Source organism: Schistocerca gregaria, chromosome 4 (genome assembly GCF_023897955.1).
Source record: "Schistocerca gregaria isolate iqSchGreg1 chromosome 4, iqSchGreg1.2, whole genome shotgun sequence".
Taxonomy (NCBI): domain Eukaryota; kingdom Metazoa; phylum Arthropoda; class Insecta; order Orthoptera; family Acrididae; genus Schistocerca; species Schistocerca gregaria.
In genome coordinates this window covers 450631019-450658690 of record NC_064923.1, presented here as the reverse complement: position 1 = coordinate 450658690, position 27672 = coordinate 450631019, and the positions used below count along the sequence as shown (strand labels likewise).

Genomic DNA, 27672 nt, shown 5'->3' with positions numbered 1-27672 from the left:
ACCCTTGGCAGACTTTGGACCAACGCCTTATTTCACACCTTATAGTGTCCGGAACTTCTGCAGGGCTACTGCTGCTCAGTCACCGTTCTTGTATGAGAGCTTTACCAGCAGCGCATGATCCTGCATTGACACAGTCATGCCGAGCACCTACAACGTTTTGAAACTGGGACATTAATTTAATCACACTATATATCCCTCACTGCAGGGTAAGATACAAGCCTGAACCGACTCCATTTCACCAGTTGTGAATGAAACTGAATATACCACATAAAATGTTTATAGTGCAAAAATCTCTGGAATGGTTTCCACTAATGCAGTAAGGGCGTAGAGTAATATAAGGCAGGAAGTGCCTACCTTGTCATCCCTGCTTTACCAAATACCACAAAATAGAGTAACTGAGCACTTATTGGCCAATGACCATGTAACGCAAGCAAGTTATTCGGAAACAGAAGAGGAACACTTTGCAACTCAAGAGTCCCACTTGTCTGACAATACATAATGCCCACTGAGCGAGATGCTGGGCAAAAAAATCGCAGAGAAGAGGAAGACGCGTCAACGAAACGTGGAGTAGATTCAGGGGTGTGGGAGGGAGGGGGCAAGCACAGGACCGGTCAGTGAAACAAGTCAATCGAATAGTCAGTGACTTAGGCTTTTCATGTGCTGTCCAACTGCTAGTACCATTGCGGACTTAGAACTTTTATTTGTTAGACAACAGGATACTGTACGAGAGGGAATCCTCTGGTGTAGGCGGTCAAAGATAGTTATGCATTCATGTCAACACGTTTGCAATCTCAATCAAATTACAGTACGAATGTATGACATCGAGACAGTGCAGATCACATTATTATTCTGGAAAGACAGCTAAATCAAGTTTATTAGAACAGTGTTTTCACACGATATCTCTGTTAACAGCACTGAAAATCGATGCGGATGGTTCGGTGTTACGAAGACCAATGTGATCGCCCGGAACAATGAGTTCGGTATCTTGGCTAGTATTATTATTTCGAGCAACGGTTCGTCTATCTGACGTACACGGAGAGGTTTGTGAATATAAAATGTGTACGGAAGTATACGTGAACGACTCCAGTCTGCAAGTAGTTTGTTCATTTGCGACTATTTTGAGCATTAACTTTCAATAACACTAAATTTTTCACAAAACAAACAGCAATAACATAACCAAGGTGTTTTGTGCAGTTCAAAAAAGTAACTTGCTAGTTTGGTCATTGAAAAACACGTATCTTGTTCCCAGAATGATTTCTCACACTGCTGTGGAGTAAAACGTCCTGGCAGATTAAAACTATTTGCCTCTGCAGGACTCGAACCTGGGACCTTTGCTTTCGTGGGCAAATGCCAACTGAGCCCTTTTTTTTCTAAACTATTTCACTGCACTGAAAAACAACAAATACGAAGTTTTGCAAATGCTGATGTATAGCTTAACCATCATCGCTGTATACTTCAAATTATTTGCATTATGCAAGGAATTAACATATATATATATATATATATATATATATATTATATATATGTGCCGCTGTAACTCCGCAGTCCCAAGACGGATATATGGTATGGTAGCCCTCCACTCCCATAAGGGGGAGTTTTGGTTTTGGTTTGGAACTGCAGGGGTTGTGTTTGATGATATGGTATCAAAAGTGGGCAATGCACCAATGATCTAATGGGAAATCGGTCAAGTGGCTGGGAATCGAGTAGTGAAGTGGCCCAGGTTGACCAGAACGTTCCCTCTAGAATGTTGTAGAATGTACTAAGTTGTTCGCGAATGTTCCAGTATCGTGCTGTGGCAGAAAGATGTTCCAGCTGAGAACGATGTATACAGTTTGTTGCAGTATTAAGTGGTGAGAGAGGATAGTGTACTAAAAACATTACATAATAAATACTTCGTTTGTATACTAATATTACAAGCTGTTAGGAGTAGCATCTTTTAGGTTGGTTAGGACCTCCAAGTAAATGTGGCAAGAGCAAGCCAATAATGATCATTTTTCCCTGGGCAGCAGGTCACGTGTTGAAGTGTAGTCTATGCTGACCGGTGTAGTCAACTCAGTGGTGCAGACACTATAGTGCCGAAAACATCAGGTAGTAAATTAATGAGACGTGTTTCCGGGATGACTGTTAGACGCAGAGAAAAAACTAACACACTGAAATGGCTACACATTAAGCTACCAATGATTACGATATCTGCACTTACATCTCTAACACCCAACACAGGCGATGACAAAATGCATGTGTCAGTCCACTTTTGGAAACTGACGTTCTCAGAAAACAAATGAAAATAAAGACGAAGAGAAACACATCTTATTCAGGTAATAATAAAGTAGCAGACTACAGTACCGTCTAAAACAGCGTAACAAAAAAAGTGTTTTCTGCTTTTATACGTAAATTTGAGAAATTAAACAGCAGAATTGCAAAAAATGCTGCAGGGTTTTAGTTTTTCCCAAAGTATGAATTTCGCATGTATTATAAACAATGAACATGTGATATTTATTTGTAATGGGAATAAATTGTTCAAATTTGTAGTACACGAAGCGATTTCTTCAATTTTTATCATTTACACGCCATTCATAATACAGGGAGACAATTACTGAACTATATCAAACGAAATAGTCAAATTCTGAACGGTTTGCGCCAGGACGTTCAAAGAGCATGGTTGGCCGAGAGGCATGATGGGATTTAGTATGCGCTGTATGGTTTGGTTTCGCGACGAAGCCCACTTTCATCTGGATGGATTCGCCAATAAGCCAAATTGGCGCATCTGTGGGACCGAGAAGTCTCTTCACCGTCAAGGGGTGGCTGTGTGGTGTGCAATGTCCAGTCACAGAATAATCAGTGCAATATTCCTTGATGGTGCGGTGACTACCGAACGGTACGTGAAGGTTTTGTAAGATACTTTCATCGCCATTATCCAAAGTGACCCTGATTTCAACAAGATGCGGTTCATGCAAGACGGAGCTCGACCCCATCGAAACAGGAGAGTGATGTCCTGGGGGAGCACTTTGGGAACCGCATTCTATCTCAGGGGTACCCAGAGATCACTGGCATGGGCCTCGATTGGCCGCCATTTTCTGCGGATCTGAACACATGCAACTCCTTATTTTTGTAGGCTATATTAAAGACAAGGTGTACAGCAATAACCCCAAAACAATTGCTGAGCAGAAAACAGCCATTCGGGAGGTCATCGACAGCATCGATATTCCGACACTTGGGTCATGCAGAACTTCGCTATTCGTCTGTGCCACATCAATGCCAATGATGGCAGACATATCGAGCATGTCATAACCTAAATCCGTAATGTTTACATGTTGAATGAAATGTGTGCACGCCGTAGTTTGTAACTAATTTGTGCTTCTTTTTTCATATAGTTCAATAACTGTCGCCCTGTATCTCTCAGACAGACAGAAAGCAGTCTGCAAATTAACTTTTTTCTTTGTAACTTCGCAGGGTTTTCGAACTGTCTTGTTCCATCAGGTGATTGTGTTAATGATTTACTATTCATCATCATTCCTTTCTCAACATGTTCGACAATCACAAAGCACGAATTCTTCATTGGGCTAATAACCACACTCCTGGAAATGGAAAAAAGAACACATTGACACCGATGTGTCAGACCCACCATACTTGCTCCGGACACTGCGAGAGGGCTGCACAAGCAATGATCACACGCACGGCACAGCGGACACACCAGGAACCGCGGTGTTGGCCGTCGAATAGCGCTAGCTGCGCAGCATTTGTGCACCGCCGCCGTCTGTGTCAGCCAGTTAGCCGTGGCATACGGAGCTCCATCGCAGTCTTTAACACTGGTAGCATGCCGCGACAGCGTGGACGTGAAGCGTATGTGCAGTTGACGGACTTCGAGAGAGGGCGTATAGTGGGCATGCGGGAGGCCGGGTGGACGTACCGCCGAATTGCTCAACACGTGGGGCATGAGGTCTCCACAGTACATCGATGCTGTCGCCAGTGGTCGGCGGAAGGTGCACGTGCCCGTCGACCTGGGACCGGACCGCAGCGACGCACGAATGCACGCCAAGACTGTAGGATCCTACGCAGTGCCGTAGCGGACCGCACCGCCACTTCCCAGCAAATTAGGGACACTGTTGCTCCTGGGGTATCGGCAAGGACCATTCGCAACCGTCTCCATGAAGCTGGGCTACGGTCCCGCACACCGTTAGGCCGTCTTCCGCTCACGCCCCAACATCGTGCAGCCCGCCTCCAGTGGTGTCGCGACAGGCGTGAATGGAGGGACGAATGGAGACGTGTCGTCTTCAGCGATGAGAGTCGCTTCTGCCTTGGTGCCAATGATGGTCGTATGCGTGTATGGCGCCGTGCAGGTGAGCGCCACAATCAGGACTGCATACGACCGAGGCACACAGGGCCAACACCCGGCATCATGGTGTGGGGAGCGATCTCCTACACTGGCCGTACACCTCTGGTGATCGTCGAGGGGACACTGAATAGTGCACGGTACATCCAAACCGTCATCGAACCCATCGTTCTACCATTCCTAGACCGGCAAGGGAACTTGCTGTTACAACAGGACAGTGCACGTCCGCATGTATCCCGTGCCACCCAACGTGCTCTAGAAGGTGTAAGTCAACTATCCTGGCCAGCAAGATCTCCGGATCTGTCGCCCATTGAGCATGTTTGGGACTGGATGAAGCGTCGTCTCACGCGGTCTGCACGTCCAGCACGAACGCTGGTCCAACTGAGGCGCCAGGTGGAAATGGCATGGCAAGCCGTTCCACAGGACTACATCCAGCATCTCTACGATCGTCTCCATAGGAGAATAGCAGCCTGCATTGCTGCGAAAGGTGGATATACACTGTACTAGTGCCGACATTGTGCATGCTCTGTTGCCTGTGTCTATGTGCCTGTGGTTCTGTCAGTGTGATCATGTGATGTATCTGACCCCAGGAACGTGTCAATAAAGTTTCCCCTTCCTGGGACAATGAATTCACGGTGTTCTTATTTCGATTTCCAGGAGTGTAATTAGCAAACGAATTTCCCAATGTTGCAATGACAATTCTTGTATATCAGTGCCTTTGAGTTTGGCGGGAAAATATGCCAAGCATACAACAAGCCAGGCAAAGGCGTTGTGCTTAAAGCCGGGGAAAATTTTTCCATTCGGTCGCTAAACTTGATGGACGTTTGTCATAGTTCGCTATCCAAGCACGACTCACGAGCCGCCTTCACAGCTTCACTTTCACCATCAACTCTTTTCCTACCTTCTAAACTTCACAGAAGTCCTGAACATGTTGTGTGGCTTGCACTCCTGTAGGAAAGTATACTCCGGGGAAATGGAATGACTTCATAAATGAATTTTCAGTATGCAGTGTATAGCCAAGTCGGTAGACAGCTTGCTAGGGGACGAAACAGGTCCCAGAGGTGCGAGTCCCGTTCGAACAGACAGTTTTAATCTGTCAGGAGGTTTATGTATCTTGTTTTTGCGTGTACTTCCACAATCGATGAGTTTGCAGATGCGGTCAGATACAATAACGTAAAGATGTTCCTACAGAACCTACAGAAGTTGAACGAAAATATGGACACACCGCGAGAAATGCATAGTTATATAGAAGTGCAGATACTAGCCCTGCATTCGGGTTGCGCTGATTTTTATGACCACGAACGGCAACTGTGCAATGTCCTCAAAACGTTGCAACCGTTACTCTTGGTCAGGACAGTACTCTTTGTAAGTTTTGAGTTAATTATATTGGAGCTACGTGAATTCGAAAGTGGGGAAACTGCTCGTGCTCGTATTTTGGGTGCTTTGGCAATTAACAGAAACGAAATGTTTGGTGTTTCAAGAGGCACCGGAAAAACGTCATCCATCATCCGTCACAACGCAGACGAAAGAGTATGTTGAATGATTGTGATTGACAGTCACCGAAGAGGATTGTTATGAAAAATAAGGGGATGACAGCTGAAAAAGTCACTGCCGAATTGAATGTCGCACGCGCGAAACATCTCATCACCAAAACAACACGAAGGGAGCACCAGAAGCAGGGAATTACAGGATGAGTTGAAATTCCAATACCACTTACCAGTGATGCAAACGCCCGTAACAGGAAAACTGTGCCGAAGCCATAAAATGTGGACCATGGAGCAATGGAAGAAAGTCTTTTGATCGGATGAACTTTGCAGGAAGGAAGATCAGTATTTATCGTCCCTCATTATCGAGGTTGTTAGGGATGTAGCACATCTCGTAATGTTTCAGGGATGGGAAGCAAATCGAGCGTGCCCTTTCAAAGGAACGATCCCGACGTTTGCCTGGAGCTATTTAGGGAAATCACGGAAACTCTAAACCAGGATGAGCAAACGCGGATATGAACCGTCGTCCTTCCGAATGCTAGTGCAGTGTGCTAAGCACTGCGCCACCTCAGTCAGTCGAATGAGTCTTGTTTCACACTGTTTCCAGCTTCTGGCTTTCTTTACCTTCCAAGAGTGAAACATGGTAGGGGTTCAGTGATGATTTAGGTGTCCGTATCGTGGATTCCACGTGCCCCATGGTTTCTCAGCAAGGTCGCGTTACGGCCGAGGATTATGTGACCACTTTGGCTGACCAAGTCCGTCCCATGGTACAACGTTTGTTCCTCAATGGGGATACTGTGTTCCAAGACGACAGACTAGTGTTCACACAGCTCGTATGGTCCGGGACTGGTTTCGTGAGCACGATGAGGAATTCTCGCCTCTCTCATGGCCACTACAGTCAACAGATCGTACTATTATTGAGCCTTTATGTACTTTGTAGAGAAGGGTATGTGATCGCTATCCATCTCCGTCATCGTTATCTAAATTAGCACACCGATTTACATGAAGAAAAATGATGTAAGATTTCCTCGAAGATCGTGTAGGACCTGTATTTACTCATTCCAAGACGACTGGAAGCTGTTCTGAATGACAATCGGTTTCCTACATCGTAATTAGACATCGTTATACGTTTCTGTATTTCCATATTTTTGTTCACCCCTTTTAACTTTTGCAGTTATCTCAAACTACACTCTAATAGCTAGGCCACGAATATAATCTATTGATCCCTCCGGCATCACCAGGAGCTCTGTTGGATGATCTGTAAAAGCTCTCGTTCTTGCATCACATCGCGAACAGTCCGCTTTTCGGCGTCACAGCCATTATTTGATGAAGCTATTTTCTTCCAGTTGCCAAAGAGTGTGCACACCGCCCAGTTTTGGTCCTGATCGGATAAGAACCGACCAGATCTTACGTCGCAATTCAAAGCCAGGTGGCTTGGTCGATATGCATGGCATATTAAAGTCGTTCGGTCGATATGCTATGTGTATCTCTGGCAGTCGTCAGTATTAAAGCCGTTTCCAACTAACACTCTTGCGGTTTCCAGGGGTGGTTCACGAGAACGAAACCTGCCTTTACTAATGCTCGGAATGTTTCCGTTAACATGGAGGTAAAGTTTTTTCCTGTACTTTTTATTCTCCCGCACAAGTGCAGTTTGCCGCCGCAGAACTAGAGGTGGTATGCCGCTAAGTATGGCAGCCAGAAAGTAGTTGGATCTGTTGGTACCGGTTATAAGATGTATGGTATGACCGAGCTGTGTATCAACAAGTGTTGTGTGAGCACTACTAATCCAGGCTGGTGAGCAGTATTCGGCAACTGGGTAAAACAACACGACAGCCGAAGTATGGAGGGTTGATGATGTTGATCCACAAGATATGCCATAAAGTTTGTGGAGGATGTTATTTCGAGTTTTGATTTTGACAGCTATTGTTAATAGATGATGTTTGTAAATGAGTGTTATCAAGAGTGACCCCAAGATCTTTTGGAATTCTGTTATATCTGAGTTCTCTTCCTTCAAGGCGAATAGCGATCTCTTTGTTATTCACCTTATTGTTTAGGTGAAATGTTGGGACTGCTGTCTTTGCAGCATTTAGTTGCATTCTCCACTTGCGGAAATACACCGAAGGAAAAATACCGCAACAACACGGTGGAGCTGTTGCGACATAAACGAAAGTTGGCAGGCGTGTTTCTACATTGAAGGATGTAGAAATTTCGTGTCAATCGCATAATGGTGGCGAAGTAGCGTCGCTATGAGGATGCAAATCAGGTTTGCTTTAATACACGCTTTAAAGGTCGCGCGGACGTTGGTCACATTTGAGATTGGACATGGTGAGTTAAGGTTAGTCACGAATGGCTTTACGATGGCAGACCATATCACCAACACGCCAGTGAGTTTGAACGGGGTGGTGTAGTAAGGCTAAGAGAAGCTGGATGCTCCTTCAGCGATACTGCAGAAAGTTTCGCACGAATGTAGCTACTGTACATGTCTGCTACCAGAGGTGGTCACGAGAATGTAAGGTCGCAAGAAGACCGGGCTTCGGACGGCCACGTGGCACTACAGAGAGGTAGGAACATAGTGTTCGGCATATGGCTTTGGCCCATCGTACTGCATCTGCAGCAGCAACTTTAGAGCAGTTGGCGCCACAGTGGCACAACGGGCTGTTACAAGTCGGCTATTGCAAGAATAGCTCCGAGCCAGATGTCTTGTATCGTGTATTCCCACTGACCCAAAACCACCGACATTTACAACTTAAGTGGTGTCAAGTGAAAGCTTATTGGAGGGCAGGGTGGAGGTCTATTGTGTTTTCTGGTTAAAGCTGGTTCTGCCTCGATGGCAGTGATGACTGTGTGCTGATTACAAGAGGGGCCTGTTTTCTAACAGGATAACCCTCGCCCATATACCGCTGTTGTAATTCAACATCCTCTACAGAATCTACATGCTGCCTTGGCCTGCTCGATCACCAGATCTTTCTTCAATGTAGCACATGTGCGACACAATCGGACAACTCCAGTGTCATCCACAACCAGCGTTGACCGTTCTTGTATTGACCAACCAAGTGTATAAAGCATTGGACTCCATCCCACAAACTGACATCCGGCACCTGCACAACAAAGTATGCACGTTTGTAGTCTTGAATTCAACCTTCTGATGGTTACGCCGTGTACAATGTACCAGCATTTTACATTTTGCGATGTTAATCATACTTGTTTCCCGAAATTTCATGACCCCACGTTAAATATTTTTAGTGTTTTGATTTTTTTTCGTTAGTGTATTTGACAATAGCTGATAGAAAATTGGTCAATACGATCTCACTACCTCCGAGACATTTATACCTTGTTGTGAGTGCCGAATTTTCAGCGTAATCAAACTTTTTTGATGCGGTTCCAGCCAGTATGATATGTACAAACCGATCAGGACAGGGTTCAGGATAGATCTTTGCGGTAGCCCATCGTTTAGCTTCATCTGAACTCATCTTGTTGCTGATCAGTACTTGGGAAAGATAAATAGATTCACGTTAAAAGCTAAAGAAAGCCCGAGTCAGCAGTGTACAAAGGTGGAGAAACGAACTACCCACATAAAGCAAGATTAGGGATGCGTTTCCTGCATCTCAGAAATGAACTGCAACGCTTTGCGACGACACAAGAGCCAAAAGAGGAACAATCACAGGGAAGATGAGTTGAAATTAAGACGCTCGGGAGTCGTTATAGCGAAGGAGATTGAAGTAATTCTTTAGTTTCTCCCGGCGTATTTGTTGCTCGAACAGTCCACGCGTATACTGCTGATTCAAGTGTCCAATGGGCACACTATGAACCGGCAGTATACCAGTGGATGTTCGAGCGAAATTGAAGTAGTTCTACAGAAACGCAAATGGAGTTTGCGACATCACCCTTCGAGCTGTGAGAGGAAAAGTGCCCCGCGCGGAGCATATAGCGAGGTGTCTGCCTAGTCTCCGCAAGTGAAACAAAGGAAATGTTAAGTTAATCGGGAACATTTAGGGCACAAGAGGATTTCCAGCCTGGTGAGCAGACCAACCTTACACTGCGACTCAGTCAAGGGAGCTCTGAAAGCAGCAAAGCACAGCACAAAGTCTCGCCTCGCACCCAGAGGGCGGTAAAGCTGTCTGGAGAAGCCGCTACTGGAGCACCCTGCCTGGAGTACGAGGGCTCTCCTGGAGGTGACACGGCACAGGCACCTGCTCCTTCATAAGGGCAATCACCTCGCCCACAAAACACAAACATGCAGCTAACGACGTACTTCGCACGAGATGCGATCACAGTAGCAAGGTGAGACGACAAATGTGTGGAATTCGTAACGGAAGAGATAACAAGACACTTTAAAAATACATCAAAAATATATCAAAATACGCCGATTCCCGCAACGTCTGCATTTCAGACCAGTATGTATATCGCCGTTCTGGGAGTCACTACTCACTTTTGTGTTGGATACCTTGCCTACAAATGTACGAGGGGGTATCCAAAAGAAACCGCATTAATTTTTTGGTGGGCGAAACTTTTGTGGTAAAGTGTTTTGACGCTTGGAGCGCACAGAGAAAACATTCCAGGCAGTAAGGCGAGTGCTGTCGCCGAAGATCAGGACTAGTTTCGGCAGAATTTATAGTGAACTGTAACTATCCTTTTTGCAATGGCTGATTTTATTGAACAGTTTGCGGAGGTGAAATTCTGCCTTTTGTTCGGAAAAAGAGGAACAGAAATTCTTGAAATGTTAAAAACGGCGTACACAGACGATGCTACGAGAAAACTCAATTGTCTGAGTAGTTTTCACGTTTCAAAAATGGTGAAATGTCAACTGATGACAAACCTCGTCCTAGGTTGACGTCTCATGAACCCGAACACATGAAATTGTTGAAAACGTTTTCCTGGAGACATATGAGTCTCATCTTTATCTTCTATAAATATAGGCGCTGAAGTAATTAGTATTAGTGCAAGTGGAGAATACGTTGAAGGGAATTGAAGGTTTGTGCTTAAAATGTGAATAAATAAGTTAAAAAATAAGTTCTGTTTCTTTGGGTAATCTCTCATTTCCATGTAAAATACATTCGAAACATCTCGTCTCCCACACTGATGCTACCCCACAACTACAAAAGCTGTTTTTCTTGATGATGATAAAGCAACAGCGAGTCGATGCAGTGTTCCAGAATTTACATATACAGGGTTATTCGTTACCCCCAGGGTTTCAAAAGACAACTGCGTGAAAGCTACAAGATATATGGAAAATAAACATACTGTATTACCAATGGATAGAGCATCTCTCAGTTTTTAACTCATGCGACGTGGCAAACTTGAGTACTTGCCTATTATTCACCGAAGTCGCTGGTGGTGCTGCCGCCGCCGCCGCCGCAGCGACAGCAGGCCACTTTGGAATTCTGTTCACCTAACTGCAGGGGCGAACTTATTCGATGCGCCAGTGCGGAGCGGATGCTGTGGGTACATGTAAGAACACGCCTGTCCCCAAGTGGTGCACTCTGAAAATCTGTCGCTCCACGTACTATGAATCGAGACAGAGATTTCTTTATGTCTTTTAGTTTTCTCGCCGCCGTCTTCTGAAATCCTTGCATAGTATATTGTAGGAGGAGGAGATTAGTGTGTTTAATGTCCCGTCGACAACGAGGTCATTAGAGACGGAGCGCAAGCTCGGGTGAGGGTAGAACGGGGAAGGAAATCGGCCGTGCCCTTTCAAAGAAACCATCCCGGCATTTGCCTGAAAGGATTTAGGGAAATCACGGAAAACCTAAATCAGGATGGCCGGAGACGGGACTGAACCGTCGTCCTCCCGAATGCGAGTCCAGTGTGCTAAACACTGCGCCATCTCGCTCTGTAGTATACTGTAAACTGACCTTGAAACTATATAAGATTACTGAACAAAATATTGATCTCTTAAATGAGCATATACAATAGCTTTGGAGTGCTGCAGAACTGGTACCAAGAAGTGAGGCAGCACGTCCTGTTCATTTGCATGGAATGAGCACAGTGAGACGGGCCGACGCGGAGACTTGGCAGAAAGGAGCTATCGAGTTTGGATGTGCCCATGACTACACAATGAATGCTGATGTATCAACGCAGACACACCAACGTGTCTATAGTTTATGGTATATAACCCGAAGCTATAACATGGAATAAAAACTGTGGTCATAACAGGATTCCGAAATCGTTTGACACAGTGCCCTATGCGGGCTGTTAACAAGGTTACGTGAGTACGGATTAAGTTCCCTGACATGTGTGTGTGACTTCAAGGTTTCATAAGTAATCGACCCAGTCCGTTATCCTCGACTGTGTGTGTTCAACGGAGAAGACAAGGGTATCTTCAAGAGTGCCCCAGGGAAATGTGATAGGACCGATATTATTCTCTGTATCCATTAAGTGACGTGAAGAACAGGGAGAGCAGCAGTCTGCGGTTGTTTGCTGACGATGGTGTGGAGTATGGAAAGGTGTCTTTGTTGAGTGAGTGTATGAGGATACAAGACGACTTAGAAAAATAATGAATGGCAGTTGGCAATAAATGTAGAAAAATGTAAGTTTCCGCAGCTGAATAGGAAGAACAATCTTGTGCCGTTCGTATACACAATAGCAGTGTGCTATTTGACACAGTCAGGCAAATTAAATATCAGGACGTGACGCTGCAAATCGATACGAAATGGAGTGAGCATGTAAGGATTGTGGTAGAGAACGTGAATCGGTTTATTGAGAGGATTTTGGAAAAGTGTGGTAGAACGCTAGTGTGACCTATTCTTGAAAATTGCTTCAGTGTTTGGGATCCACATCGGTTCGGATTAATGGAAGGCATGCTGTTAGATTTGTTACCGGTGGGTTTTATCAACACGCAAGTATTACGGAGATGCTTCGAAAACTCGCATTGGAATCGCTGGAGGAAAGACGACGCTCTTTTCGCGAGACCTACTGCGGAAATTTAAAGAAACGGCAGACTGTAGATAGATTCTACTGCCGCAACGTACACTTCACGTAAGGTGCGCGAACATAAATAACAGAAATTAGGACTCATGACAGTCATTTTTCCCTCGCTCTACTGGTGGCTCGGTAGACAAATTCCACGAATTGTCAATGACAGTCTGCTTCAGAGACGACAGGAATTGCTGCAGTCAATGAATGAATGTCTATCTCAAACAGTTTACGAATCAGTATTGCGAAAGGAACTGCATGCACTGTTCTTTTGGAATCGGGAATCTGGCAGAAGGTCATTACTCACAGCGGCATATGATGCTGCAAGTCTTCAGTGAGCAAAACACGGAACGTAGAGTGTAGCTGAAAAGACGTCCGACGAGTCGTGATTTGACCTCTTTTCGGATTATGCAACGTTTCGATTACACCGACGGCCCCATGTGTGGAAAAGTGCAGTTCGGGCCAGATATGGGTCTATATTTTGGTAGTATTTCCTCATCCACCCCCCCCCCCCCCCCCTCCCTAGAGGAAGCTGCTAGGTCCAAGACATGTCTGTGTTTGTCTAGTGTGGGAAGGCAGTCAGTTTCGTGCGTGATACACATCTTGTCCGCACGACCAACAGGTAGTTAAAATTGTAATTTCCAATTTCTAATACGTATTTTTTGTGCGCTTCCATGTGGGAAAATATATAGTACAATTTCCAGTATCATCACGCTTCTTGAATTTAAAAAGTTTACCAAAGTTGTGGATGCTCATCATCCGTTCGCCGGAGAATTGGGTCGGCATCACAGTTTCTCTGTTCAGGCTACACGCCACACTGTGGCAAGTTTGAGCGATATTTCACTCTACACTACCACAAGCCACCAAGAAGAGAACGTAAAGAGCGAAGTGAGGTCAATATTGCAGCAGTTGTGGCCACTATTGACGAAGAACCGAATGTGTCAGTTTCAAGACAATCTCAACGGTTGCGGTTATCTGAGACATCAGCTTGGCGAATAACTTGTACTGATTCGGGAGTTGAAGACAAACGATCACAGATTACGTTGTGAGTTCGTTGATTGGAAGCTGTGCCTCAGACGAGGCGCGCTTTCACCTTAAGTGACTTCTTCAATGTGCAAAATTGTAGATATTGGAGCGAGAACGACTTACAAGCTATCCATTCAGAAAAACTCACTGTTGCGCGGTTTTTTCCGTGGCGGCGCATTGGACCTTACTTCTTTCAAGATGGGAGAAGGAATGTTGTCACCGGCAACAGCTACAGATCTATGTTACAATCGTCAATGGCAACACCTACAGATCTATGTTACACGAATCTGTGGCCAGGACTTGCGACAAAAGATATTGAAAACATGGGGTTCCAGCAGGATGGCGCTACGTGATGCACCGCTGATGCTACGCTCGATTTGCCGAGGGAGAAGTTTGGCGACCGGATCATCTGAAGACGCGGATCTGTGAACTGACCGCCATGGTTGCGTGATTCAACGCCCATACATTTATTTCTTTGGGGCTACATCAAAGACCAGATCTATGCTGACAAGCCACGAAGTTTGGAGGCGAACATTCGTTAGGGTGTCGCAGACGTAACGCCACTAATGGTGCCTTCGTGGGCGTCAATGTGTTCAACGCCGTGGTGGACATTGAATATTTTGTTCAGGACATAACTTATGCCTAGACTTAAAAGGAAAACATTTACTCTGAGACATTGATTTTTTTTACAATTTAAAAAAAAACATCACTCTTAATGAAAGACCGTTTATGACTATGCTGTGGACAGTCATGTTTGCCGAGATAATAACTGCCGTGTTCACGGGGCTGTATGCGTACGCTTCTGGTTTGACAAAAAATCAGGAATCCAATCGCAACTCGACTAGGCCGCTAAATCACTCGGTTTTAATCCCACAGAACATGTCTGGGTCTATTTGAAAGACCGTGTGAATTGTAGCAATCAACGTCCGAGAAATCTGATATCTCTCAGGGATCGAAGCATCAATGAGAGGCATCCACTGAGTATCGCGTACCCGAAGAAACTTGTGGATTTTCCTCCTCGCTGAACTGAGGCAGTTATCAAGACCAGCGTATGTGTTAGGCGATACTAACGTGATGTCTCGTGAGGTCAATTTATTTACTTTGGCTGGTGTGCTTACTACGCTGCAAACTTTGTTTCTGGCCAATCGATTTTTATTTTAAATGTGATTTTTTATATAATCTGTTTATTGCGATAAAGGTATGCGAAATTTTGTCTTGGAATATTTTAATCCAAAATATTAATTCTTTAACAATAGTACAATAATACTTACATTTGTGCAATAGGAATTTATTTTGGATGTGATGAATGTAATTTTGTTGTTACATACGGTCAGATTTTCCCTTAGCAGTTACTGTCTCTTTGAGAAAATAGGAATACTGAAGTTTTGAAATGTCCATTGCACTGCATCCGATGAAGAAAATTTAGAACACTTTCCTAATATACTGCAGGATACAGAGCTCGTTGCGCAAATCCTCTCTACTTTTAGTTGACATCTTACGCCTGGTGAACGTTGTTTTTTCGCAACGAATGTACTAAGAAACATGCACATCTGATTTTCTTTTTCTTCGGTGCACGAGTCCAAAATCATCATGAGACAGCTGAGTGGCTATTAAAATGGCGACTTTCGATTATGTAAAATTAGGCGTGATACGCAGTGGATTGTGAGTAGGTGAGTCAATGCCCCCCCCCCCCCAAAACACACACACACACACACACACACACACACACACACACCATTTTTCCCTACAAATCGTCTTACTAAACCATAAATTACAGCACTGCCGCGCGCATGGAAACATATGTTTAGTTTCGCTATTACGCTGCTCAGCTCGGCCTAGCAGTGTAATGACACAGGTACACATGAATCTGATACGGAGCTTGGACAAAAATATGGACCAAAAACACATTACCATGCCTAATACGGCGTAGGAAACCTGCTGGCGTTCAAAACAGCTCCCAATCCACGAAATGGATAAATACAGCCCCTCCCCCCTTTTTCTTCAACGAAATCTTATACCATTCTTCCTGCAAAATACTGGCAACTCCAGGTTAAGTATGAGGGGAAGCTGATAGAGATCACGGGCCATTCTTTCCTGGCTCAATAATACTGAGATATGATAAGGTAAGATACCAAAATTCATCCTGATCCTCACAAAACAAGTTCTGGACGATGAGAGCCCTGTCGTATTTGAACACAGAATCATCACTGGAGGCAAACACTGTACCATGGGATGGACCTGATCGACAAAAATGGTCACATAATTCTCGACAGTTGACGGGACATTGCTGAGTAACCGAGGCTGCTCAAATCCTCACTGAACCCCCGTCTTGTTTCACTCTTGGCGTGTAAACTCGGCCAGAAGGAGGCTCATCCGACCAAATGAGTTTCTTCCGTTCCTCCATAGTCCAGATTTTATGGCTTCGGCATCATGTTTTCCTATTACAGGCATTTTCATCACTGATAAGTGGTTTCGGAATTCCCACTCGCCTTGCAATTCCCTGCTTATGGAACCCCCTTGTGTTGTTTGGCGCCGATGGTGTTCGCGAGTGCGACATTCCAGTCCTGTAGTGACTTTTGCAGCTTCTTCGTCACACTCTTCTTCAATGACCGTCCATAATGATCACTCAACACATACCTTTGTCCGCTCTGTGACTTAGCGGATATTTTTCCGCTTTCACTGTCTGTGGTATGAATCTTTGCTACAATGCCTCTTGAAATAGCAAACACTTCGGCTCCATTAATTAGGGAAGCATCCACCATACGCTCACCAACAATTTTCCCCACATTCGAATTCGAGTGGCTCCGACATAAAGCACTCAAACTACACAGAATACTGTTCTGGCCCTGACTGGCACTTTGAACGTATTGAGGACATTGCACAGGTTACGTTCGTGGTCAGATGCAAAGGTGCAGCCTCCAAGCTTGGCTAGCATCTGCATTTATGTTCAAGTATACATTTCTCGCGGTGTTTTCGAGTTTTTGTCCAACCCCTGCATATCGGGAGGTATATAGCAGCAGCCGACACGCTAGGTGCATGTGTGGGAAATTATTTTCTATTAGGAGTATACCATCTCATTTTTAAAGAATACCTTACTGACACTTTGACAGGATCTCTGTAACGATCTCGACGTGGATTTATCAGACTCCACAGAGTGCTAATTATACTCCTTCAGGCTGTCGTGCTACAGAAATTGGAAAACAGTGTAAAAGGATATGAGACATAGTCCACGTATTCATTACTTTCAACGGAAATTTATGCAATGTCTGCTTAAAGATGAGCCCATTCTAACTGCAAAACGCAGGAAATCTATCAGATGCTCTTTCCCGGTGCGTAATCTTGAGCCGATAGTTCAAAGGCCTTATTTCAAATTCTACACTTCCCAATGTTGATGTATACAGTCAAATCTAATTTATTTTTAAGGACGGGATATTCAAGAGCAACGATAATAATAGCTACGAACGGAACTTACGTGTTTGTTCGCCATCACAGAATATCGCTTTCCAGCCCTCGTCACCGCCATTATCTGCCAACCCCAATCGTGGAACGTCAATCTTTTTTCCTCCAATCATTCTAGTCATGTTTAAACGTAATATTTGGAGTCCCTAAAAGCGGACTGGATCACATGATGTATCTTTATATTGTCTTCAGTTCACGACGTTGAATTCCCACGAAGGCAAATTAATACACTAGTTTCTCGTTATGATGTTCCAGCAGCACTTAATGCTCTTCATTTAAACACCTTAACACGAAATAAATACTGATTCTATCTTCACTATGAAATTTCATTCGGGAAACGCAACAGCGAACAGCGTCAAGAATATAATGACGCACACTCGATTAATTAGTCCACAGCTCGTGGTCTAGTGTGTGGCGATGCTGACTCTGGATCACGTGGTCCCGGGTACGATTCCCAACCGAGTTGGGGATTTTGTCTGTCCGGGGACTGGGTGTTTGTGTTGTCGTCATAATTTCATCGTCATTCGTGAAAGTGGCTAGATTGGGCTGTGTAAAAATTGGGACTTTGTATGGGCGCTGATGACCGCGCAGTCTCATGGAGCTCTAGGATTTACGTTTCAGCAGCCTGCCAGTGAAGGCAATTTGTGTGTTCTGTGCGATTTTCTACGTTTTTTCCCTCTTATTTTCTTTCTTTTATAGTATTTTGCTCGCTGGTTGCGCTAGACATGGTTTGATTCTTGGCATCACCAATAAATAACTTCGAGATGAGACGACATACTGTTTTTTTTCTTTTTCCCCCCACAACTCAGAAAATAGCAACGACGAAATTTAGCACTGTTTGTGTGTTTATTTCCTGTTTTACACTTGGGACTTTTTACACTGGGACTCCCTAATTCAGCAGGGCGCCAATATTTAACGATATGATTTACAGCTTTCGTTCAGTGGTGAGACTTATTTCTTTCATCAATGGTATGAAATGAGATGTTGCTTACAAATCATGCACAAATATATTATTTGTTCAGAAAGAACACAACTGCATGGTGTTTCTTAAGGAACACAAGTTTTGGAACTATTTTAATTGCTCAGCAGCCGGCGGTGTGACTGAGCGATTCTACGCGCTTCAGTCTGTAACCGCGCGACCGCTACGTCGCAGGTTCGTATCCTGCCTCGGGCATGGATGTGTGTGATGTCCTTAGGTTAGTTAGGTTTAAGTAGTTATAAGTTCTACGGGACTGATTACCACAGATGTTAAGTCCCATAGTGCTCAGAGCCATTTGAACCATTTTTTTCTGAGCAATCTGTTTTTATTCCTATTACTTGAAAGTTTTTTATCGGTTATCTGTTTATTTTATACAAAATCAATAAAATAAACGAATAATCGACACAAAAGTGGCAAGTAAAAGGTGTAACACAGATTGCTGAGCATTTAAAGTAGTTTCAAAACTTTTCTTCCGTCAGAAATACTTTGAAGTTGTTCTGCAATGATGCTCTTTCTGAGGTCACAATATATTATTTACAATTCGCAAATCAGCAGTGCAAATTACTGTTATATATGGTCGACAGACTCGCATCAGAACCTCTTATTGTACTTGAACCGTCCCATGGAGCCCTAGGATTTAAGTTTCAGAAGTGGCGTGATATGCAAATGAGTAGCATATTCGGAAAGTAGCAATATTTTCTCTCTGGAGGTATATCACATATGCATATTTCGGTTCTGTCGCAAGCACAAAGTCGAATAGGATTTGATTAATGGTAAGTGGCATAGGCATTAGAGACGAGTAATAACGACTAATATTTTGCGAAGCAACGACGTACAACTGGATACTGGCGGTTATTTGTTTTGGAAGTACAATTTTTAGTAATATGGAAATGGTTGGCACTACAATACAGTATATCTAAAGCTCCGTTTAGTGCGGGCAATGTACACAGCAAAGAGATTTGAATATAAAAACTAGTATACTTAAATTTGCATCAGTCATTACTATACAGTTTCTCGTATGTAAACCAACAATCACAATGACAATCAACATCCTACATGGATAACATCTCATTCTGCCCTATCCTCGTCAAATTCTATCCTATTTTGCTGATATTTTATATACGTATTTATCATTCTTGTACTTTCCGATACTGTTGTTTAAAAACTCTACAAGCAAGAGCGCATAAATGTTTCTTTATTTAATACAGCCAGTTTCGATAGAATTTGGTCATCTTCAGGTGTTACAAAAACTTTTTATTGTGAAACATGTTTATTTTAAGTTAGATGTCACGCCACGTTGTCGTGAGGATAAAAAATAGCATATTATAAAAGGTTTGTCGTAACTAAAATATATAAGAAATAAAACATCTTACGAACACTAACACTTGAGAGAGTACAATCCTCACAATGGCCAGAACTCATTCGAAAATGCAGCAAGTTTATATAAACTGTATTTCCTACATTCTTATGGATATAAGCAGGTTATAATATGTAATTTATATTTAATTAGAAAAACGTCAACTGTAATATCACGCAACTCAACCAGGAAGCCTAACTGGTACGTAAACAATTGCTCAATTTTCTTTCAATATTTACCCATACAAAACTAATTCAGCGATGGCGAGAAACATGTAGCACTCTTCCTTCATTCAGGTCTTTTATTAACCACTGAGGACATATGAAATACTTCCATGCTGGTTAAACAAGTCCGCAACTCTTTTATGACCCTCTCAGCACTTCGACTTCGTAACGACTGATTCCGGTTTTGTAACGAGCGCACATACATGCCTTGTGAGCGACGATCTTCTCAGTTGCAGTTGAATGACAGGCTCAAAATCAATTAACTTGCAGTTTAAATTTTGTAACTATATAAAGTGAAGAGTATTCTGGAAAATGTAAGACCGTATTAATTCTCAACTCAGATACGAAAAAAATTGTCCAGAGTGAAACTATACGCTATTGAGTATCAGTTAACAAGCTAAGGGCAGAATGCATTGCGCAACGAATTTAGAACTCGTTATAATAATAATAATAATAATAATAATAATAATAATTACACCATCACAATCAGCTGCCCACAATAAGTAAACAATCATTTGAGTCTTTTTTGTGGTCTTAGCCTTCCATAAGAAACCGATTCGAAAAAGCAGAAAACCATAAACTGCTAATGACGACGGACGTTTCCAAAACCAAAATACCAGTAACTTACAACTTTAAGTTTTCACTCTTCATAGCTCGGTAGCAGGTGAAAAACCTCTCTTCCTTTCTCTTTCTTTCGCCAGAACCTGAATAGCGACACTAACTCTTGAAATTCCACAAAAATAATTACGGAAACATGCACGTCATCGGAAATCAAGTACCAGCAATAAAATTTCGAAATAACATTACAAAAATGTTTACATATTTAAGCACAGAGAATTCATTTCTCAAGACGACTGCGATTAACACAACGAATCATAAAGAAATTGGGGAGTTAGGGTATATTAATAATAATAATTCAACGATAACGCTCTCTTCTTCACAGAGCGAACCATGATGTAGGCTACTATCCCAGCCAACTATTAAGAGCGTGTTATGTTACTATATCCTCCGATGGGCAACTTTGTGAGGAAACCAAATTTAAAATGAAAACAGTTTCTGACACACCTTTGTAATCAGGATAACCCTACTTCAGTCAAGAAAACAGACGTTCAAATTCTGACGAGAAAATTATATACGTTTCACCAAAATGCTGCCAAGAGGACGCGGATGTAAGAAAATAATGGAAATGACAACCAGTAATGGTACCTATTATTATGGAAGGCCGATCACAGCATAGTATGTATCGCAACTCTAGGTGAAGACATTGACTAAAAGTTTAAAAATGTGTTTCGAACTACCCCACTCTGATCATTAGCGCTGTTGAACAAGTACTACATTGCAATTAATTCAACTTGCTCGTTTTACTTTAGATCTAATTATGTTAGTCCTTTGGAGTAGTTCTCTTTAAATATTCTACTGCATAAATATGTTTTACACGAAATTCTGAATAAAAACCTTACCCTTACGCAAGGATAAAGACATAATTTATCATCCACATACAGTGCTTACCTAACACACATCATCTAAAAATATTTTAAGTTATACAGTAACACGATGACATTTCACTGGCTTATCATTAATTATATCAGTTGTTGCGGTCTCTCTACATTTTAAAGCATTAAAGGTACGCACAATCAGAACCATCGATTCTGGAATGGAAGTACAGAAATGCAGCTAGGGCACCTTCTAATCTCAGTACTAATTTTGGGACAACCACATTTATAAGACGTGGCTGACAGTTAAAATACAAAATGAAATAACATCACGGGGCCTTCACTGCATTACAGCTGACAAGTACTTAATAATCGCACTGCAGAACAACCTGTAACTAAGTTCCTCATTATGTGACAGCGATCTGTCAACGATCTGTAACAGTGCGCAAACTTTCACGTCTCCATGTGCAAGACGACATACATGTGAGTATAAATGACTTAAATAGGATCACATTCCAATGACACAGAAAATAAGCACACAGCTGGAAACAAGGCTCCTAGGTTAAAAGTTGATTTTGTATGACTATTACTCTGCTCACCACTATGTTCCGTGAAAATGTTCGATCCTTGCTGTCGACCATCCTTCTGAGTTCTTGGTTTGCTTCTAATAGTATTTCTAACATTGAGATTGCTTCCCGATACGACGCGTTCCTTAGCTTGCTGAGCGCCCATGATTCGATACCATTCCCCAGTCGGCCTCAGCCTATACGCGCCGAGACGTACTGAAGAAGGTTTTACACTATTTCATCCATACATATTACTTCTTACACTTCTGTCCTCACTAAGCAGTCACACACAACAATACTTAACACTATTTCTCTCACAGTTCCTTCACAGTGTTCAGTTTACTACAGTGTCACCAACATAGCCGCTACCTCAATCCGCCATATTTGACATATCAACGTCGATTATTTAGTTTCGGCAGTAAACGAACGGGGCAGCACCGTACGTAAGCGTAAGTGCCAAAGATGACAGCTGATGAAACATCTGAATGGTTATGGACACAGTATGTGACTACATTTTCCAATCAATTGACCGATAACTGAATCATCTGACAAACACAGCTGGATAGGATGTGGTCTGATGACCCAGCAGCATTATTACACGGATATTTATGATGGCCGTTTAGTGCGTACACCGATGGAAGTTGATTAATGTGGAATGGCAACTGAGACTACCGACTGAATTTAAGAAATGGCTATTTAGTATTTACAGTACAATACAGCGTCAGCCGTTATCGTATTGTTACTGATTTTTAGCCGATGGAATTTGAGTACTACCAATCGATAGACAACTTATGTCATTCATGTCATTTCTTAGGCATAACAAGCAAACAACAGTTATTTAATCATTTTTCTATATGACCGATTACTTTAGTTTTAGCCATAACGAAGTGAAGTTGGTAAGATCAGAATTATTAATTCTACAGACCGCATGCCTTGCGACAAACCACAGAAATGATTTAACAAGAAGTCAGATCAGACTATAAAGGAAGAATATCTAAATTTTTGAATGTTCTCTCTACAATGCCTTAAACGCAGAATGGATTTAACGATTATCGTTATTTAAATGACGGAAATAATGGTTGATTTTTTAAAGAGTTTTCCAACATGCAATTATATACTGTATAAAATTCTTCCGAGCATTTCAAGCGGGTTTTTCAGATATCGCTACTCACTATAACCCTTTGCTTCACCGCCTTCTAGTAAAAGAATAATTGAAAGATTCTCTCTGACCTGCAGGAGGCGCGTAGTTGGGACGCCGGACTTAACAGCTAAACAGGTTGTGTTGGTGTCGTGTTCGAATGTGTTGCAGATAAACGTATGCGGTGTTTGTCTTAAGGGAAGAGTAACACTATCATAAACTCAGAACAGTTTACTCAATATGGCTGAAAAGATAGAAGATCTTAATTTGCCGAATGCAGTTGTAGCCAGAATTGTTAAAGACTGTTTGCCTGGTGGTATAAATGTGTCGAAAGAATCTAGAACTGCAATTGCAAAAGCAGCTTCAGTGTTTGTACTGTACATAACATCAGCAGCAAACATGATAGCAATGAAAAATAACAAGAAAACAATTAGTGGCAGTGATGTTATAAATGCTATGCATGATACAGAATTCGTTGACTTCATAGAACCTTTAGAAGAAGCTTTGGAAAGTGAGTATATAGCCTGTTGATACATATATCTTCTTTAAATTCTTGAAACTTACACCTTTTAAAAGGTTGAAATTTACACGACGTTGTTCAAACGGAATATAAATTTATCAATGCCTGTTTCAGATTTCAAGAAATTCCAGAAGGAAAAGAAAGATGCAACCGCGAAACGTAAACAACTGATAATGATGCTGAAAGAAAACGCCGAACAGGGTAGTACAGAAAATGGCACAGAAAAGGAAGTGATGGAAATTGATGAGGAGGATGATTGAAATTAAAGTTGGTGACTTTGAATTCGTTTTACACACATTGTATATATGTTTTCTATTGTAATCAAACTTTTCCAAATAAAATATAATTTATTGCCCATTTGTTAACATTGTTTATATTTCGCGTAGATCTTTTAATATAGGCTATAATTATTTTTACTTTTCTACACCCATCTCTCTCTCTCTCTCTCTCTCTCTCTCTCTCTCTCTCTCTCTCTCTCTCTCTCTCTCTCTCCCCCTCTCTCCCCCCCCCTCCCTCCCTCCCCCCCCCCCCCCTTCCTTTTCTCATCTCTCTGTAAGTAGTCTACTGTTTTCCCTGGTACAATGAATAATTTCAAATCTTTTATAAAGAGTTTGTTAGAACTGTTCTGCTAGAGGAACAGTGTCACCTGCTTATTATACAGTGATGATAACGTTTAGGCTGCCTTGGTTGCAAGTTAATTTATGCATGTGAAATTACACCATTTCAATGAGGCATCTTTCTGCTGATACTGTAGAATGCACTGAAAACTGTCATTGTGAACATATTTATGGTATATAACCTTCTGACTGGTATTTGAAGGGACACAAACATAAAAGAAAAGTTTTACCTGAAATAGTGCACTTAGGTGTGATGCAACTACCTTGTAAATGTATGTTAGGTTAGGCCTAAATGATTCTGTGAGACACTATTGTAAAAATAAGTTTTATTAGTAACCAGATGCAGTTTATATAATTATTTCACGAATTTTTTAAGTCGGAATGCTTCATGTTCAGGCACATCTTGTATATCTTCAGATCATAAATATTTTACAAATGCCAAACCAGAAGCAGAAGTAAATATCAACAGAACCCCTTCTCCTGACATACTATTTCATATAGGCTACTATTAGTTTATATCTGAATAAAACTCAAGAAGCTAATTTGTACAGTAGTCTTCTTAAATTATTTAATTTTTAAATGCGGAGACCATTGCGTCCTGAACTAAATTGGCAAAAATTGATTGTTCCCAGATTAAAATGAACACATCTACTGTCTAGAGAAAGAAAAAGATGAATAACGTTATGAACAGCTATCATTTAAATGTTTTAATAAGGACAAAAAATTGCAAATAAACCAACCAACTTAGTAATTATTAAGAATGGGTCACACAAGTGCTCTCCTCTGTAGATGAGTTACACTTTCCTAAAAATGCCCCAGTAAACTGAAGTTTGCCATTTGCTCTCCCTACTACCATCTGTATTTGCTCTTTCCGTCTCGTGTCATTCTGCAACATTAGGCATAGATATTGATATGACTGTTTCAAAAACGGTTCAGATAGCTCTGAGCACTATGGGACTTAGTATCTGAGGTCATCAGTCTCCTAGAACTGAGAACTACTTAAACCTAACTAACCTAAGGAGACTACACATATCCATGTGTGAGGCAGGATTTGAACCTGCGACCGTAGCGGTTCCAGACTGAAGTGCATAGAACTGCTCAGCCACACCTGCTGGTGACATGACTGCTTCAAGCAGCACAACACTAATATTGTGTTCGAACACTGCATGATTGTCCTACTTATTTGCATTAACTTACATTTTGCAACATTCAGAGCATCACATCTTCCCATATGCCAGTGCCATCAGCAAATAGCTGCAGAGTACTGTTCATAAGATCGTTTATGTATATAGAGAATGTGCTGGCCTATCATACTTTCCTGGGGCACTCCTGATAATATCCTTGTATAAGTTACAAGTAGGTATAGAATCAAAGTCTAACCATAGCTCTCCAGTTTTAGAGATAGACAGTACTCGTGCCAGTCTTAGCAAAGTGTATTGTAAGATTCAAAAGTAGCAAGGAGATTAAGGAAAAAAAGTTGATTATTGAAAAAATTGAAGAACTACAATATAAAGTTATTCCATCACATGTTCATTTTAAACTAACTACAAAATGCAACCTAGTGCCACATATCAAGAACTATGGAGTAAGAATATGGATGAAACAAGATAAATTACACCACAAAAATTGAAGAACCATCAGTGAATGTGCTACAAGAACAAACATCCTTAAAAGTGGTAGTTATTCCTTATCATGGAGTACAGTGAAAGAAACTGTAACAAAAACAACATATAAAGTGCTGGAAAAATCATTATGCGATATAAAAAAGTGATGCAGGACTGACAGTATAATAAACTTGATTCGGGAAAGGAATATTTATAGAAAGAGAGAAACAATAGTAATGAACCCACCTCTGTGGCTGAGGTTGCTAATGCACACTTGTGTGGTGGTGCTCTACACAGGGGATAAGCTGGTTTTAATCCTTGTAGTTTCACTCTCTGTATTTGGTTGGCAACAGGAGGAGAGGTGGTGGTGGTGTAAAGTTCATGATCAGCAGACACCAGTGTCCTGTTTAAATACGAAACCTCTTTGCAGTGTCTCATGAAGTGAGGGCACGTGACACTGTTGGTGGTGATCTGTGGTGTTGAACTGGGCAGCGTCCTTGTTGCTATTCGTGAGAAGTAGGCTATGTGCCTGGCAACGGATCCCATATTCTCTCCCTTCTTTCATCATCACCATATAATTCTCTCTCTCTTTCTTTCTCCATCCATACTCTACAAGCTACTGAGAACTCCATGACAGAAGGTACATACCATTGTAGCAGTTAATTAAGGCTTTTTCCTGTTCCATTCTTGTATAGAGTGTGAGAAGAATACACTGTGTAATTGCCTCTGCATGTGATGTAATTAATCTAATCTTTTCCCCACAATCCCTAAGGGAGCAGTACGTATGGGGGGTTGTAGTCAATGCCTAGACTTATTAAAGAAGAGTATTGAAACCTTATAATCAGAATTTCTCAGGATAGTTTATGACTGTCTTCAAGAATCTGCCAGTTCTGTTCATTTGACAGATCTTTGACACTCCCCTAGGGTCAATTAAACCTGTGACGACTTGTGTTGCCCTTCACTTGTGTACGTTCAATATCCCATTAGTTATGTTTGATTTGGGTCCCACAATGTCATAAAGAACATACAAAAATTCGGAGCAGCTAAGGAGCTGTGGATGAATGATATATTTGTGGATGTACAATTGGACATGAGAAATGGAATGATTGGTAAAGTGTACAGAAAGATTAAGAAATTAGAATTAAAGATCAGGACAAGATCGTCTGCGGTAAGAGATGAACAAGGAGGCATATTAATGGAGGAAAATGTAATAGTTAATAGATTGCAGGAATTATTTCAAAGAACTTTATTTATTAAAGGAAAGACATCACTGAGAAAAAATACATTGAAGAAAAACAATTTGTACTAGTAGATAATGTACATACTCGGTAGATGCCACCATGGAGTACCTCAGACCAGACAGTACACATAATTTCACTAACATTGGTATGATGCTCACTCCTCAAGCAGAAGTAATGTCCATAATAATATCTTGAAAATCAAAAAATTCTAATGGTTGTGATAAAATATATTGTTGTTGTGGTCTTCAGTCCAGAGACTGGTTTGCCGTGCTACTCTATCCTGTGCAAGCTTCTTTATCCCCCAGTACCTACTGCAACCTACATCCTTCTGAATCTGCTTAATGTATTCATCTCTTGGTCTCCCTCTACGATTTTTACCCTCCACACTGCCCTCCAATACTAAATTGGTGATCCCTTGATGCCTCATAACATGTCTTACCAACTGATCCCTTCTTCTAGTCAAGTTGTGCCACAAATTCCTCTTCTTCCAAATTCTAATCAGTACCACCTCGTTACTTATGTGATCTACCCATCTGATCTTTAGCATTTTTCTGTAGCACCACATTTCAAAAGCTTCTGTTCTCGTCTTGTCTAAAGTATTTATCGTCCATGTTTCACTTCCATACATTGCCACACTCTGTACAAATACTTGGAAAAACGACTTCCTGACACTTAAATCTATACTCGATGTTAACAAATTTCTTTTCTTCGGAAACGCTTTCTTTGCCATAGCCAGTCTACATTTTATATCCTCTCTACTTTGACCATCATCAGCTATTTTG

At 42.0% G+C, this 27672-nt stretch overlaps 2 protein-coding genes across 13 annotated transcripts in view; one reads left to right on the top strand and one right to left on the bottom strand.

Moving 5' to 3' along the window:
* LOC126266607 (tyrosine-protein kinase Abl) overlaps positions 1–22207 on the bottom strand; it is a 428403-nt gene extending 406196 nt beyond the window's left edge. For 4 of the 12 annotated variants that reach the window (XM_049970936.1, XM_049970935.1, XM_049970937.1 and 1 more), the window contains exon 1: positions 21804–22186. In XM_049970936.1, the coding sequence (XP_049826893.1) occupies positions 21804–21936 (133 nt within the window). In that variant the 5' untranslated portion in view covers positions 21937–22186. Of the gene's footprint in view, positions 1–21803 lie in introns of all 12 variants that reach the window. The other 8 variants (XM_049970933.1, XM_049970934.1, XM_049970938.1 and 5 more) reach the window with 5 other exon arrangements.
* A 781-nt stretch (positions 22208–22988) lies between these two features.
* LOC126266606 (DNA polymerase epsilon subunit 3) lies at positions 22989–23793 on the top strand. The gene is made up of 2 exons (XM_049970932.1): positions 22989–23419; positions 23543–23793. Exons 1-2 carry the CDS (start codon positions 23149–23151, stop codon positions 23686–23688), a joined length of 417 nt encoding a protein of 138 aa, XP_049826889.1. The 5' UTR covers positions 22989–23148; the 3' UTR covers positions 23689–23793.
* The last annotated feature ends 3879 nt before the right edge of the window (positions 23794–27672 follow it).